Source organism: Microcebus murinus, chromosome 11 (genome assembly GCF_040939455.1).
Source record: "Microcebus murinus isolate Inina chromosome 11, M.murinus_Inina_mat1.0, whole genome shotgun sequence".
Lineage (NCBI taxonomy): Eukaryota > Metazoa > Chordata > Mammalia > Primates > Cheirogaleidae > Microcebus > Microcebus murinus.
This window is the reverse complement of record NC_134114.1, coordinates 98,523,607-98,537,836: the sequence shown is the minus strand read 5'-3', so window position 1 is coordinate 98,537,836 and position 14,230 is coordinate 98,523,607. Positions and strand designations below refer to the sequence as shown.

The 14,230-nt window shown below is 34.4% G+C and overlaps 1 protein-coding gene across 1 annotated transcript in view; it reads left to right on the top strand.

Annotated features, from left to right (window-relative positions):
- Nucleotides 1–14,230, top strand: part of FBN2 (fibrillin 2) — a 284,415-nt gene that overhangs the window by 164,651 nt on the left and 105,534 nt on the right. The window contains exons 14-18 of the mRNA XM_076008344.1: nucleotides 711–833; nucleotides 2,518–2,640; nucleotides 7,921–8,073; nucleotides 10,330–10,383; nucleotides 12,672–12,797. Coding sequence (XP_075864459.1) covers nucleotides 711–833; nucleotides 2,518–2,640; nucleotides 7,921–8,073; nucleotides 10,330–10,383; nucleotides 12,672–12,797 — 579 coding nt within the window. The remainder of the gene's footprint in view (nucleotides 1–710; nucleotides 834–2,517; nucleotides 2,641–7,920; nucleotides 8,074–10,329; nucleotides 10,384–12,671; nucleotides 12,798–14,230) is intronic.

Sequence of the window (14,230 nt, the reverse complement as noted above, 5' to 3'; positions counted from 1 at the left end):
TCACACATCACATATGGGAGAGTTCTTCAGATAACTTACGTAAAATATAAACACATTTAACATAAGACTATTAAAGCAAAGGGACAGATATTTTTGGACCTGTTTTAACAATGAATAATTTATGTTTCTAAAAATTCCTTTGTGGTATATGTTTAATTGTAAGTGGCAGTTAGTCTTTGTAAATTCAAATAATTATTAGCCCCTACTGTATTTCAGATGTTGGGGTTACAAAACCGACAAGATAGAAGTCTTTCCCTTCTTTCCCCCATACCAGGGGAATATTAAAATGTTTGGCATTTGTGATAAACAAGTATCTAAATTTGTGGTCCTGGTGATGTCTAGCAGTGCAGTGGTTACAAGTATTCCACAGAAATACTCTATTTACGCTTTCTCTCATAAAATAAATACTCAGTAAAATCATATTACCTTTCTTGATGCTCAAAATGTAAAACTATTCATGGTTTATGTGGTTCTAACAGCAGCTAATCGCAAAGTTTATTTAATTATTTTCTTTCCTATCTCTTATAAAAAGGCCCTTTCCATTCTTCATACCATTTGCTGTCATTCGGTTGGCATTCTTACTTTTTTAAAAACTAAAATCCATGAGCACGTGGCTCATTTCTGTGGTGGAATTTGAGAGTTGTTTATGGCAGAAGAGGGAATTGGTTCCCTCAAAACCAGTGGTCTCAGTCCCTCTCTCCTGTCTGCAGATCATGATGAATGTGCAACCACCAACATGTGTCTGAATGGAATGTGCATCAATGAGGACGGCAGCTTCAAGTGCATCTGCAAGCCAGGGTTTGTCTTGGCTCCCAGTGGGCGTTACTGCACTGGTATGTGTAGCTTTGCCATAGGAAAGTGGCCGTAACTGAACCCGTCTTTTTTATTTGAAGGAAGCATGCAAGAAATCACTTCAGTTTTTTTTCATGTACATTTCCTATTGTTCACATCTCTTGCTAATTCAGTAAGGCAGGTGTCCAAAGCTCCTTAGAAAAACACAAACCGTGGCATTTGTGGTCTAGGGGACAGTAATATCTTTACAAAAATAATAATGGTATAGGGAAAATTAAGGGAATGACATACTGGTTTTAGCAACTCTTGAGGAGAGCAATGTAGATAGACATAATCTCTCTCCTCCTTGGCTGAATAAAAAAGAGGAAAAAATTTTCATTCTTATGTGTTCTTAAAACTAGATTTTCCACTGCCATGCTATGCTAGTTTAGCATTACATCTTTTTCATAAAGCTAATCTACAGATCATTCATAACTATATCATTATCTAAAAATCGTATGCTAATTTAGTGAAGACATAATTTTAATATTCTTACTGATTATTTTGTTTCTAAGCCTATTTTGGAGGCCAGACTCTAGTGATGACCTTAGGAAGCAAAAGATATGCCACTTGTATTATGTTCATGTTCACAATTGGAATTTAGGAAAGTAGAATACATTTTGCAGTTCCTACTTAGAAGAAAATTTTTATTTTTCTTAGTTTCTTCCATTTAGGCAAAAGTAACTCCATGAATACTTTCTGCCTTCAATTGTACAAACTTATCTGAATACCAAATAAGACTCATAACCAATCCCTATAATTTTAATGAAATTTCTCGATCAGTAGAGAGAAAAAAATAGAGACAAATTTTTCATGTTTCTGAATAACAATTAACTTTTTGACTATCCAAGAAAGAGGAGTACAAGAGTAAATGGAAATACTGTAGTTTTGCTGATTGAACTCATGAGTAGGAGGGCATCTCAAGGTCAGCTGACTTGAATTTAACACAAGATGTGAGATTACCATTATGCCCCAGTATGTATCATTATGTTACAGCATCCAACTTTATTTCTGCTTTCTGAAAATTATTTTTTATTAATTTTTTATTAAATGTTGTGATTCATAAGTCTTGAAATGTTCATGAGCTGGCAGCTCTATATTTGTAGTCTATTTCATCTTTTGGGAAAGTCATTTAACGTTAAGTTACATTTGATAAGTTCAAGTGAATTAAAAATTAGAAGAGATACTTCAAATGATTTTATTATTATGAAATTATCAAATTAACATCAAAATAACATGTACCTCTAAACTTTTTTTGTGTGAAAAAATTACAAAAGTTTGTCTTAGTTTCCTAATAATTTGTTTCACTTGACTAATATAAATTAAATATTTAATATTAAACAGAATTGCCAAATAAATAATGGAAAAGGAGTTTATGAGGCTTTTTTTTTCTTAATGGAAAAAATAAAGAAACTTTCACTCAGTTCGTCTTTCCGAAAATGTGTTTGAAAGAATTGCATTTATAAGTGTAAGATCAGTTACCGTATTTGTGTTCTTCTGAAAGTTATAAAGTTAAAAACAAGAAGTTTTGAAACCTTAAAATCTGTACCCCCATAATATGCCGAAATAAAAAAAAACAAAAAAAAACAACAAGAAGTTGATAGTATAGAGCAATGGCAACAAGTAAACTCTGTAATAAAGTTAAATTTACCCAGTAATGGCCTGGTCCTGTCCCCCTCTGGGCAGATGTTGATGAATGCCAGACCCCAGGAATCTGCATGAATGGACATTGCATCAACAGCGAGGGGTCCTTCCGCTGTGACTGTCCCCCAGGCCTGGCTGTGGGCATGGATGGACGCGTGTGTGTTGGTAAGTGGAACAATCTGTAATGACCCCACCGTCCAAAATGATCTTTTAAAAATGGAAAGAGATACAGCCATATGATGGAATCATATTCAGACATATAAAGAATACATTCTAGAGCATGGATAAGCTTTGAGAACATTATGCTAAGTGAAAGAAGCCAGGCACGAAATACCACATAATATATAATTCCATTCATATGAAATGTCCAGAACAAGAAAATCTATCAGGACAAAATAGATTCATGGTTGCTAAGGCAGAGAATATGGGGCTGTTAGGAGAGTAGGGTAATAGTTCAAAGATATTTTTTCTTGATGAAAATGTTCTAAAATCAACTATAGTGATGGCTGTACATATCTGTGAATATGCTCAAAACTATTAAATAGTACACTTTAAGGGGTGAATTCTATGGTATGCAAATTCTATGGTATGGTATACCTTAATAAAGCTATTTTTTAAAAAATGGACAGAGAGCCCCCTCTCCCAGATAGCCCTCTCCAGAAGGCCCTGGTGACATGCAAGTCCACAATGCTGGAGAAGAAAACATACTGTCCTTAAACCAGCATCGTTGGCAATAGTAGGTATTGCCAACTGACTTCTAAACAGTGGACTTAGACTTTGTAAATAATAACAAATAAGACATGAAAGGGGGATTATATCTATATCTAAGCAAACTCTTACTTTTACCCAAACAAAAATGTAAAATGCAAATAACTAATGCCGTAGAACTTGGACTTATATCAAAGTTAGAAATGTTTTTAGTTGTAACTCATCACTGTGCAATTCATTGTAGAAGTAAGGCAAGGGTATTAGAAAGAATATATATTTTATTCTAAGCCATTCAGATTCCTCTTAAATACTTTGTCAAATGGATTTCTTGAAAATCAATCAGAATTACCAGGCATCAGCTTTGAAGAGGAAGGCAAAACAGAAATGTCATTGGCATTTTAGAACCAGAACAATGTGATCTCATGACAAGGATTGCAGAGTAACTTGTAAACTTTAATGCAGTTAATTAATGCAAATTTCTCTTTGAAATGCTTTTGTGAGACTTCTAGAGTTAATTAGCCTTTGTTCACCCTCTGTTTTTCAGGTTGTATAGTAAAACTCAGAAATACTTAGTGATTTCAAAGTATATTTGAGAGAAATGAAATTCTTAGACATAGTTGTTAATAGTTTACTCTTACCTATGAGAATCAAAACATTTGGATTCCAAAAGTAAAAAAAATATGAAGAATCAGCAGATGGAAATAATTCATTCACTTAAATTCATTAACTGTATCCAATATAGGATTTATTTCACCCTGTGAGGTTGTCAGCACTGTGTTCAGGGACATTTCAAATACAGTAACTAGAAGAATGTAGCTTCTTCCGACTTACAGAGCCAGAATATTTTCAGTTACTTTAATACACTTGGTTGCTTTATTCCTTTGCCTAAATGATCCTGTTGAAATCAACAGTGAGTACAAAGCCAACTTTTGAGGGAGGAATTATTTTTCTCTTAAGTGACCAACATATAAGTAGTTGTTAGGAATTCAATGTTCAAACACAAAACATTCATTCTTTTGTTCACATCCAAGAAACACATCAGAAATTATCAGAAAGCCCGCTCCAGTTTTTCATCATTGTACTCACTTAAACTTCTTAAAATAAAAACACTATTCGTCATGTGTGTAAAATCACATGTTGCTGTTCCTATAATGTGCTAGATGTGTTGTATTCATATTTTCTGCCTTGCTGTCACTTTTTAGGTCCACTGTTTGTTTGTGAGGCTTAGAATCACTACTAGGAATTATTATTAGGATTAACATTATATTAAATCTGTTTTTGTATATTCATTTTTTATTTCTCTAGATATTAAGATTTATTTTATTTTCAGAAAATTAAGCTACGATTTTAACTTGTATGTTGAAGAAGTATGACTCACAAGCAGGGTATAAACAAAAGGCAACTGTATTTTTGTTTTTCTCATTCTTTTAAAATTAATTTTTAAATTTATTCAATGGGGGCAGTGTATTCAGTAAACAAGGAAGGAAACTCAAGCCTCCCCATAACTTAAATGAATATGTTTAGGTAACAAAAAAATTCTATGATGACTTTATGTAATGAAAATAATATGAATTTAGAAATTAGAATGCCCAGTACCATATAATAATTAGTACTTTGAACTGGATTTTAAGTTACAACTTCTCTTCCAACCTCAAATCTTCAGTGAGTGAGAAGGTTCCTCATTCTTCCAGGGTCAGAGTGGAGGAGGAGAGGTTTTTAGAAGATAGAACAAAGAAGTTATTTTATTACTGATATTATCCTAGACTGGCTTCAAGATTTCTGGGATTTGCAGATGTTTAAAGCCAACTTCTTCCTTGTGGGCAATTTTGTGAGTCCTTCAGAGGCCTCAACTGCCCTGCCGGAGTTGCAGACCCTGCTTTTTTCTCGGGGCGCTGTGCGCCCCGCTCTGAGCGTTCATTCAGCAGTCCTCTTCACAGAGACTTCCTCTGATGGAGTCTCGTCACCCTCCATGTAGCCATCTTGGAACCTCTCTTAATGTGACAACTTCCAGTCCGTAGGACACAACCCCCCTTGTCCTGTCGCCTGCGTGAACCCCCACCGCTGCCCCGCCCTCCCTCCTGCAGCAGGAAGCAGCCAGGGCCTCGCTGGCGGGGGGCGCCCAGCGCCCTCCAGGAGGGAAGCAGCCCCAACTCAACTCAGCTCTCGCCAAAAATATGCTCTTCAGAAAAATCCTCTCTTAAACTATTTATATCCTTAATGTTGGGAAGGGTTTAAGAATCAGGTAACTAATTTTCTGTATCAGCTTCCTTTAGGATGGGGTCTCAAAATTCACCTTGTTATTTGATATTAATAGGATTTCACCTTAAATTTCCTTGTTAGCATCCTGTTACGTTGGTTTAAGAATGTTTAAACATCTTTATGAACATTTCTGCCAGTTAAAGGTTAATTTTCTTTTCTTCATCTCAGTTCTGCTACTGACTAGCTGTGTGGCCTTGGGCAAGATACATTGCCTCTGTGTGCCTTCTCTGCTTGTTAGCTAGTCTTAGGATTAGATCAGTTAATATTAGACACTTTATTTGTACAAAGCTTTGAACGGTGTCTGGCACATAGCAAATGCCCAATAAGTTAACTATCACTGTTAATCATTTTTGTATCAAATTAGAAATAGTGGCATCATATCTAGTTGCTACTTTAAGTACTAAAAAAATTGATACTAAAGAAAGAATAAAATAAAATTAGCATTTTGCATCCATATATATTTTACCAATGATGTATAGAATCTACTGATTACTTGAGAAAGTCCTAAAACAGTTCTGTTTTTTAAGAAAGAAAAGACATGCAGAAATGTGATAACATATGGAAAAGACATAGCTTAGCATTTAGGTCCAATACCCCACCAAGGCATTCGTATGAGCACATTCTAATGGTGCTATGGTATTGGTCCTCTTCTCCTATCCACCTGTGAACAGTGGCTTAATTACATTTGAATAGTGTTCTGTGAACTAGGTTTCCCTTCTGAGGTCTTTGAATGGGAAAAGGTTGACTGTCCTCACTAAAGGTAGAAAAGGGAAATAAGGTAAGCCACCATTTTTTTGGTATATTTCCTGTGTGTCCTGGGCACTGTGCTTAATGCTTAACAAATATACTTTCATTTACTCTATAAACTTTATCCTGTTTAATGAATAAGAAGGTGGTATATATTTATGTAACATCATCCCATGAGGCTTTGATCCTAAGACAACTTATGTCCCTAAAACCTATACATAGATTACATTACTTTTTCTTTCATGGAACTTCTGGTATTGGGTACTCTAAACAGATTAGTCAACCTGAAATACAAACCAGCATGTAATGTGTTTTACTCTTCCAGTAAGTTCCACAGGCCTATTATCTACATACTTCTAAAAAGTGTTCATGGAATATGTTCTTAATAAGAAAACAAATAATTTTGACCATTCCTCTAATGGTTTCTGAGATTAATTGCTAATTTTTTGAGTCCAAAGAACTCACAAAAATCATATTGGAAATCATGAACTGTGTTGTATTCGTGCAAACTTGTCTTTTTGAATCAAGCCCTGCATTTATGTGTAACTCAGAGCAAACTACCAAACTCAGCCATGGCGGAAGCAGAAAAAGTCTCCAAGTTGACTCCTCAGAATAGGGGTGGTGAATCCCGTGGCCCTCTTCCATTTGAACATACACATATCTCATTTTTTAATGCAACTATAAATCACATTCTTTTATTCAGAAACATCCCAGATTATAAGAAATCATAAGATGACTCATTTTGTGTAACAAGCAGATAAAATTATTTCCAACAACTTGTGAATAATAATAGAGGTTATCACTGATGAAATTACCATGTCAGTATACTGGTTAAACATTGTACTGCTTCTCAGGCCTTCATGATGATCTGAGTTTTTTTATAGTTCACCCTTTACGGTCTCATAAAGTCGTAGTATGTTTCATGAGAATTGAGAGTGAGAGGACTAAGTAGGATACACTGCTTTGGGATGTAGCATGACATAGTGGAAAAAGGAAGAATTTTGTAAGTCACACAAGCCTTGTCTGAATCCCAACTCAGGCACTGGATATTCAAGGACTTCAAGCTACTTACAGAGCTCTGTTCATAGCTCATCTTCCTCATCTGTAAAATGTGGACAATGACCACTATCCTACAGAGTTGTGGACCTGACTGTTCTATGAGATAATGTCTGTAAAGCAAGTAGCACAATGCCAAGGGCACATAGTGCCAGTTATTACTTTTATAACTGGATTTATCGAGCATCTGAGATCAACAGTCATAAGCAGTATCCTGGGGATTGAAAGGAAAGGTGTCCTAACTCAGAAAGTGGAAGTAAGAAATCGCATGCCCAAGGACAGGCACCTCAAGGTAGCTTAACTTCATTGTATAATATTTCATTGTTCAGGAGAACTTCCAAAATAGAAATGATAAGAAGTGTCATTTTGAGTGTAGCATAGCCGGTGATGAGACAGAGCTCAGAGTGTTGTTTACACCTGTGGAAATGTCCTTGCTCCGGCGACAGGCGCGTGAGGGTAAGCGGGCGAGGGGGATCTGCACTCACACTCGCCCTCACTCAGCAAACATCCGTCAATTTCCTAACCGTGTTAGTTGCTAAAGGTGCAGAACAAAAGTGGCAGGTGCCCTCTCGAAGCTTCCAGTCTAGTGGCCACTTCGGTTAAAAGAAGCCTTCGGTTTTGAAATCTCTTTGTCTCTATCACTGTTTTAAGTCATCGTTCTTCTGACGCCTTTAGATACGCACATGCGCAGTACCTGCTATGGAGGGATCAAGAAGGGAGTGTGTGTCCGTCCCTTCCCCGGAGCAGTGACCAAGTCAGAATGCTGCTGTGCCAATCCAGACTATGGCTTCGGAGAGCCCTGCCAGCCATGCCCTGCAAAAAACTCAGGTAGGTAAATACGCCCTTCACGCATCCCACAAAGAATCTAGAAATGCAGCGTTACATAGTTGGCCAAAGAGTACGTCAGCTCTGAAGCTTTTTGTCATTATTTTTAATTGAAGAAAAGAAATTCAATTCTATACTGACATGTGAGGTATATGATAAGGAGATTGACTTGTATTTACGGATGATCTCTAGGCAGAGAGAGAACTCATTGTGAACAAGAAAATGTGTTTGCTGATATAGTTATGATTTTACAAGCACATTTTTTTACAAGAATACATTAGCCTCAAGTTCCTTGACTATGATGTCATTGTGAAGGTAAATAGCCTAAAATTTACTTGCCACTTTCAAGGTTACAAATGCATGAGGACCTGATTTTATTTTTTAAATCTTGATACCAAATGGTCTCAGACTCCCAGGTTGATAAGATTGACTCTTGTTAATTCATACTTTCACTAAACCAGTTTTAATACCTGTAAGTACACTAGGGATCCAAAAATAAACACAGTCTCTATTTTTCCTTAAAGTTGGGAATATAGGCAGGCAAACATACAAATTACAGTTTACTATGATTAGTGCCTTAAAAGGGACCTCACAGAGGGGGCACATTTAGTTTGGTCTTGAATAAAAGAAATAAGAACTTTCCACATGGACGATAGAGAAAGTCATTCCTGCAAAGAAAATGGTTTGTAATTCCCTTGAAAATCCTAAATGGAGTCTGAAAAAAATGGTTTGATACATCTAAAAAATTACTGAGTACGACGTTTTTTTAAAGAAAGGTAGTGAAGGTAATCTTGCACTAAAATATACTAAACTGAATTATGCATAGTATGAAAGAAGTATAAAAATTGGTGTAAGACTAGAAAAAAAAGGTAATTGAACTAATAAAATGAATCTGGAAACAGACCTGGATATAAATAGGAAGGTGGGATATAATAAAGACAGCATTTTAGAACAGTGAATAAAAAATGATCTAAGTAATGAATATTGTTGAGTTTTAGAATAAAATATGAAGTTATGTCTCTACATTAAAATAATTTTCATATGGAATATATACATTCTTTGTTATTTTATAATGGTAAAGTACTTTTAAAGCAGGTACCAAAGACCAAAATACACATGCAAACTGGAAAAATATTTTCATGTATCATTCCTTAATCTTTATGGCATTTACATTAATCAATAAGGAAAGTTGAAATCCTCTGTAAACAAAAGTACAATGTACACAAACAGGATTTCACAAAGTAGAAATGTAAATGGAAGATTATCGTATAAAAAGATACCCATTCTCTCTAAAATTAAAAAAAGTTAAAATAATGCCATTTTTGTTTATCAGATTGGTAAAGTCTCAATGATTGATTTTTCCCGGTTATAGTGAGGGTATAAAAAATGGGTACTCTTTTATACTGCTGATGGAAGGGTGATCTGAGGCATTTAAGGAGGTGAGGATTGTCACAAGCCTTGAAAGGCTTTGAGTAGTTTGAGTAGTTTTACATTGAAGAGATTATTCTAGTGATACAGTTAAACTTCATATTATTTGTGGTAGTTGCTAAAACTTGAATGAACCTAATTTCATCAGTAAGAAATTGATTGAATAAATGTGGTACTTCCACATATTGAAAAAAAAATGTTCAATAATCTATTAAATGGGCCATCAACACGACATGCCTGTGGTAGACCACCTGAGCCATACCTGCTTCCCCACTTCCCACTTCTCTGACAAGTTACTGGGCAAGTTACTGCACTTCTCTGTGTTCTAGTTTTCTTAGTTGTAAAAGAGAGAAAACAATGGTACCTAATTTGAGTTATTAGGAAGATTAAATAAAGTGTTAGATGTAAAACACTAGAACAATACCAGGTATGCAATAAGTACCATAACATAAGTTTTGGCTGTTATTATTTTATTACTGAGAAAAAAAGGTACAAAGATAAAAAGCAACCTCTGTAATATACCTTTACAAAGGTAAAAAGCAACCTCTGTCATATAATTTAGATTTTTTTAAGGTTTCCATATATAAAAAATGTTGATAACATTTATCAATAAATTATTGATATTCAGGATGGTGATTATAGTTACTTTTTTATGCTTATCTGTGATTTCAGAATTCTAATAATAATTATGTGCTAGAAACTGGTAATTTTTTTCTTTTAAAAACTAATGCACATAATTCTTCCAAATAATAGTTCTATAGTTATGTGACTTGTATATAGAAAAAGTATAGTTTAGAATTTTTAATTTTTCTCTTTACTTTTATCATACAGCTGAATTCCATGGCCTTTGTAGTAGTGGAGTAGGCATCACTGTGGATGGAAGAGGTAACTTTATTTAGTTCTCAGTCTTTTAATCATAATATGATATAATTATATAGTTTATAATTATAATATTAATATGATTATATTTAATATGAAAATATATTAATGTTAAATAATAAGGTAAATTATCTTCTAAAGCAATGGTTATAAGCTAGATGATATTAAGTATGTAGATGTTCATTTTTCATCTTAAATAAACTTTTGTCTGTTAAATGTGCATTGTTAACATTGTCATTAACAAACTACACCCATAGTTTTATGGATACCACTGCCAATGAAGAGGCTAGAGCTGGTGTTTAGGTTAAAAAAAAAATGGGAGTCAATTTTAAGAGAAAATTTTAAATAATGCTGCAGATAGCGTTAGAAAAAAACTGTCTTTAAGAGATATTTGATATGAATGAAGTTCAGGATATACTGTCCTAAAATAATTTGTTAAGATTATTCATGCCTAAGAATAATGTTATAAAATGTTTCTGTGCAACTAAATAAGTAAGATTCAGTAAAATTCTCTTATTTTAAATTTAGTATTATGGTTAGCAAAATTCCAATATGGAGTCTTGACCATTTAAGTATTTATGTGTTTATAATTTTCAAGTTATTTTATATTTTATATAGATTCATCTGTATTTTAAATAAAACTGTAATGTGCTGTTAATGTTCACTTTATGTATATTTTCTTCTACTTTTGTATTTGAGAAGGCTTTAGACAAATTGTAGATATAAGTAATGTTGAATCTTTATAATGAATATATTCAAACTCAGAGTAAAGAGTAAACTTTTACAGAGATGTTTTTCCAAAGTATAAAATGAAATATATTCCTAGAGTATTTAAGGTCTTTTAAATTCTTGAAAACAATAGCATCAAAACTCAAGCATAGTAGCACAGCCACTATGGAAAATAGTCCATAGACTTCTCAAAAACTAAAAATAGAATTACCATTCAATCTAACAATCCCACTACTAGATACCTACCTACCCAAAAGAAATCAATACATCAAAGAAATACTTGAACTTGCATGTTTATTGCAGCACTATTCACAATTGCAAAGATACAGAATCAACCTAAGTGTTCATTATTGGATAAAATAATAAAGAAATTGTAATATATATACACAATGGAATACTGTTCAGCCATAAAAGAGAATGAAATCATGTCAATTGCAGCAACATAGCTGGAACTGGAGGTCATTATACAAAATAAACCTTGCATGAAAAGACAAATATGGCATGTTCTCACTTTTATGTAGGAGCTAAAATTTGATCACATGGAGGCAGACAGTGGAAAGATAGTTAATAGAGACTGGAAAGTGTGAGTAGGGGAGGGGCAGGATGAAGAGAAGTGGGTTAAAGGGCAGAAACATAAGGTAAGACAGAAGGAATAAATTCAGTGTTTAATAGCAGAGTAGGATGACCATACTTAATAAAAATGTATTGTAGTCGGGTGACGAACTTCCTAAATACCCTGACCTGATCACTGTGCGTTATATACAAGTAACAAAATTTCACATGTACCCCATGAATTTGTACAAATAAAAAAATAAACTATAAATGTAATAAAAAATTTGATCATAGTGACCAAAATTTGATTTGGGGCCTACTCTTTTTTTATTCCTTGTCAGTGTGGCCTCCCCAACAGAATCTACCACCTGTTGGAATCTACTTGGTTATTCATGCAGGCACATCAGTTCACAGGTCCACCCCACTGCCCATGGGTGGCAGAGAATAGTCATGTTCATGGCTCGTTGTAAAACATCATGTTCCGAAGCATCCCTGTTTAAAGTATCCTCTCTATTAATTTCAACTTATCAGCAATGAGAAACACTTATTAAGTGTCATATTACTTAGTTGACTGCAAAAAATGATAATAAAATAGAAATATTCTGTGCCTTCAGGGACCATAAAATTATATAGGCCACCCTAATAAATCTCTGCCTTTTAATTAGATAGTTATAATACCCATCAAGTTGAATTTTCCTTTGGATTTTGAGCCAAGAGGCTATAAATCTTCTTTATTAATCTTATCATAAATACAGGCATATTACATGGCTTAATTCTTTGAATTTCTGCCAGCTTCATTCATTTTTCTTTTGATATACAGGTGAAGCATCCTGCATTTTTTCAATTTTATTCTTTTACTCCTAATTTTCATGTATTTTTCCTTTCTGAAAGGCAAGCAAATTGTAGGTTTGTAGACTTAAACACTTCATATGTTGAATAAGGTTTATTAGGCCTGCATTTATCAACAAAAAATAAAATGCCTGGGATCATTAAACTTTCCATATTTAATGCAGATATCAATGAGTGTGCTTTGGATCCTGATATATGTGCCAATGGAATTTGTGAAAACTTACGTGGTAGTTACCGTTGTAATTGCAACAGTGGCTATGAACCAGATGCCTCTGGAAGAAACTGTATCGGTAAGTTATTTATTATATGTATAAAAGAGCCTTTCGTGTAGTTTAATCCCATAAATGAGAGGTATAAAAATACAAATAAATGACTAAAACTGGAGATCTCACAGTTTTCTCGTTTCCTTCATAGTATACATAAATATAAAAAATACCAGAATAAAACAAATTTTGTTACATAGTAACAGACTTCTTAGTGGTGCTATTATATTCAGTATTAAAATATTCTTTTCCCAAATGAATGAAGACATACTCAGTTATGAGCCTATTGTTTTCCTGCATATATCTTTTTTTTTCCCCCCATGGAAAAAAACCCTCTTGTTTATTTGATTAAACAAAAATAAAATAAGCTGCATAGAAACAATTTTAAAGTCCAAAGAGACACCAACTTTGTTTTAAGGCTGTAGTAGCTGATACAGCATCTCCGTGCTACCTTCTCCAGCCTTCTCTGTGGACCACAGCGATACATTCAGAAGCCTGTTAGCTAACACAGGAGTTTTTGAACACTTTTCCATTGGTTCTTCACCTGCTCATCGCCTGTCACGCCTGTGGCCTGCAATATTAACATTTAAGATTTAAAAGTGAGAGCCAAAAGACAAGAGAGAAAACAAAAACAAAAACCCACTTTTGCCTAAAGGTTTGGGGGAAAATCTTCATTTCCCCACCCATCCACTGAATTGATGGGATTCACACTACCATGGCAATGCCAATTTAGAAAGTGGCAAGAGGCAGTCATAGCACCCCAAATGGGCTGCAGCATGGTTCCTGCAGCCAGGAGAGTTATTCTGGTAGTGCACATTCCTTATATCATTTCTACCTTGGACAAATAAAACTAAGAGGTTTAACTTAGTCATTTTAACATAAGGCAACATGCTCACATTAACTCCCCCAATTCTGCATTTACTTTTCTTAAAAAAAAAAAAAAAAAAAAGACTCAACGGAGTCAATATTCTACAGTTAAAAATTAAATCATTTTGCTGACCAGGCATGAGAGCTAATGGACAGTATCAAGCAAGATTCATAAAAAAATACTAACAACGCTCCCACCCACCCAAATATACCTAACATGCTAGTTAAAACCAACATCCCTTCCCCACCCACCCTCACCTGCATTGATTTTAGGAGAAAAGAAATAGAGAAATCTTACCACCTTAAAAACAAGAAAACCCCGGAAACGTGAAAAATTTTTCTCTGAAGAAAGACAACTACACAGACTGCTAGAAACGTAAACGACTATTACAGAGCTGGTTATTTAAAGAAAGTAAACACTTTGCTACACACGTCAACACTCAGTCAGTGTGCTCTGAGATAGAGCCTTAAGAAAAACACTACCTGAGCTTGTAAGTTAATACAATCATTAAAAGGAGGTCTAAGACCATGTGGATACACAAAACTTTTAGAACCATTATTGGTTAAATGATGATGGAAAACATCCCACCAGG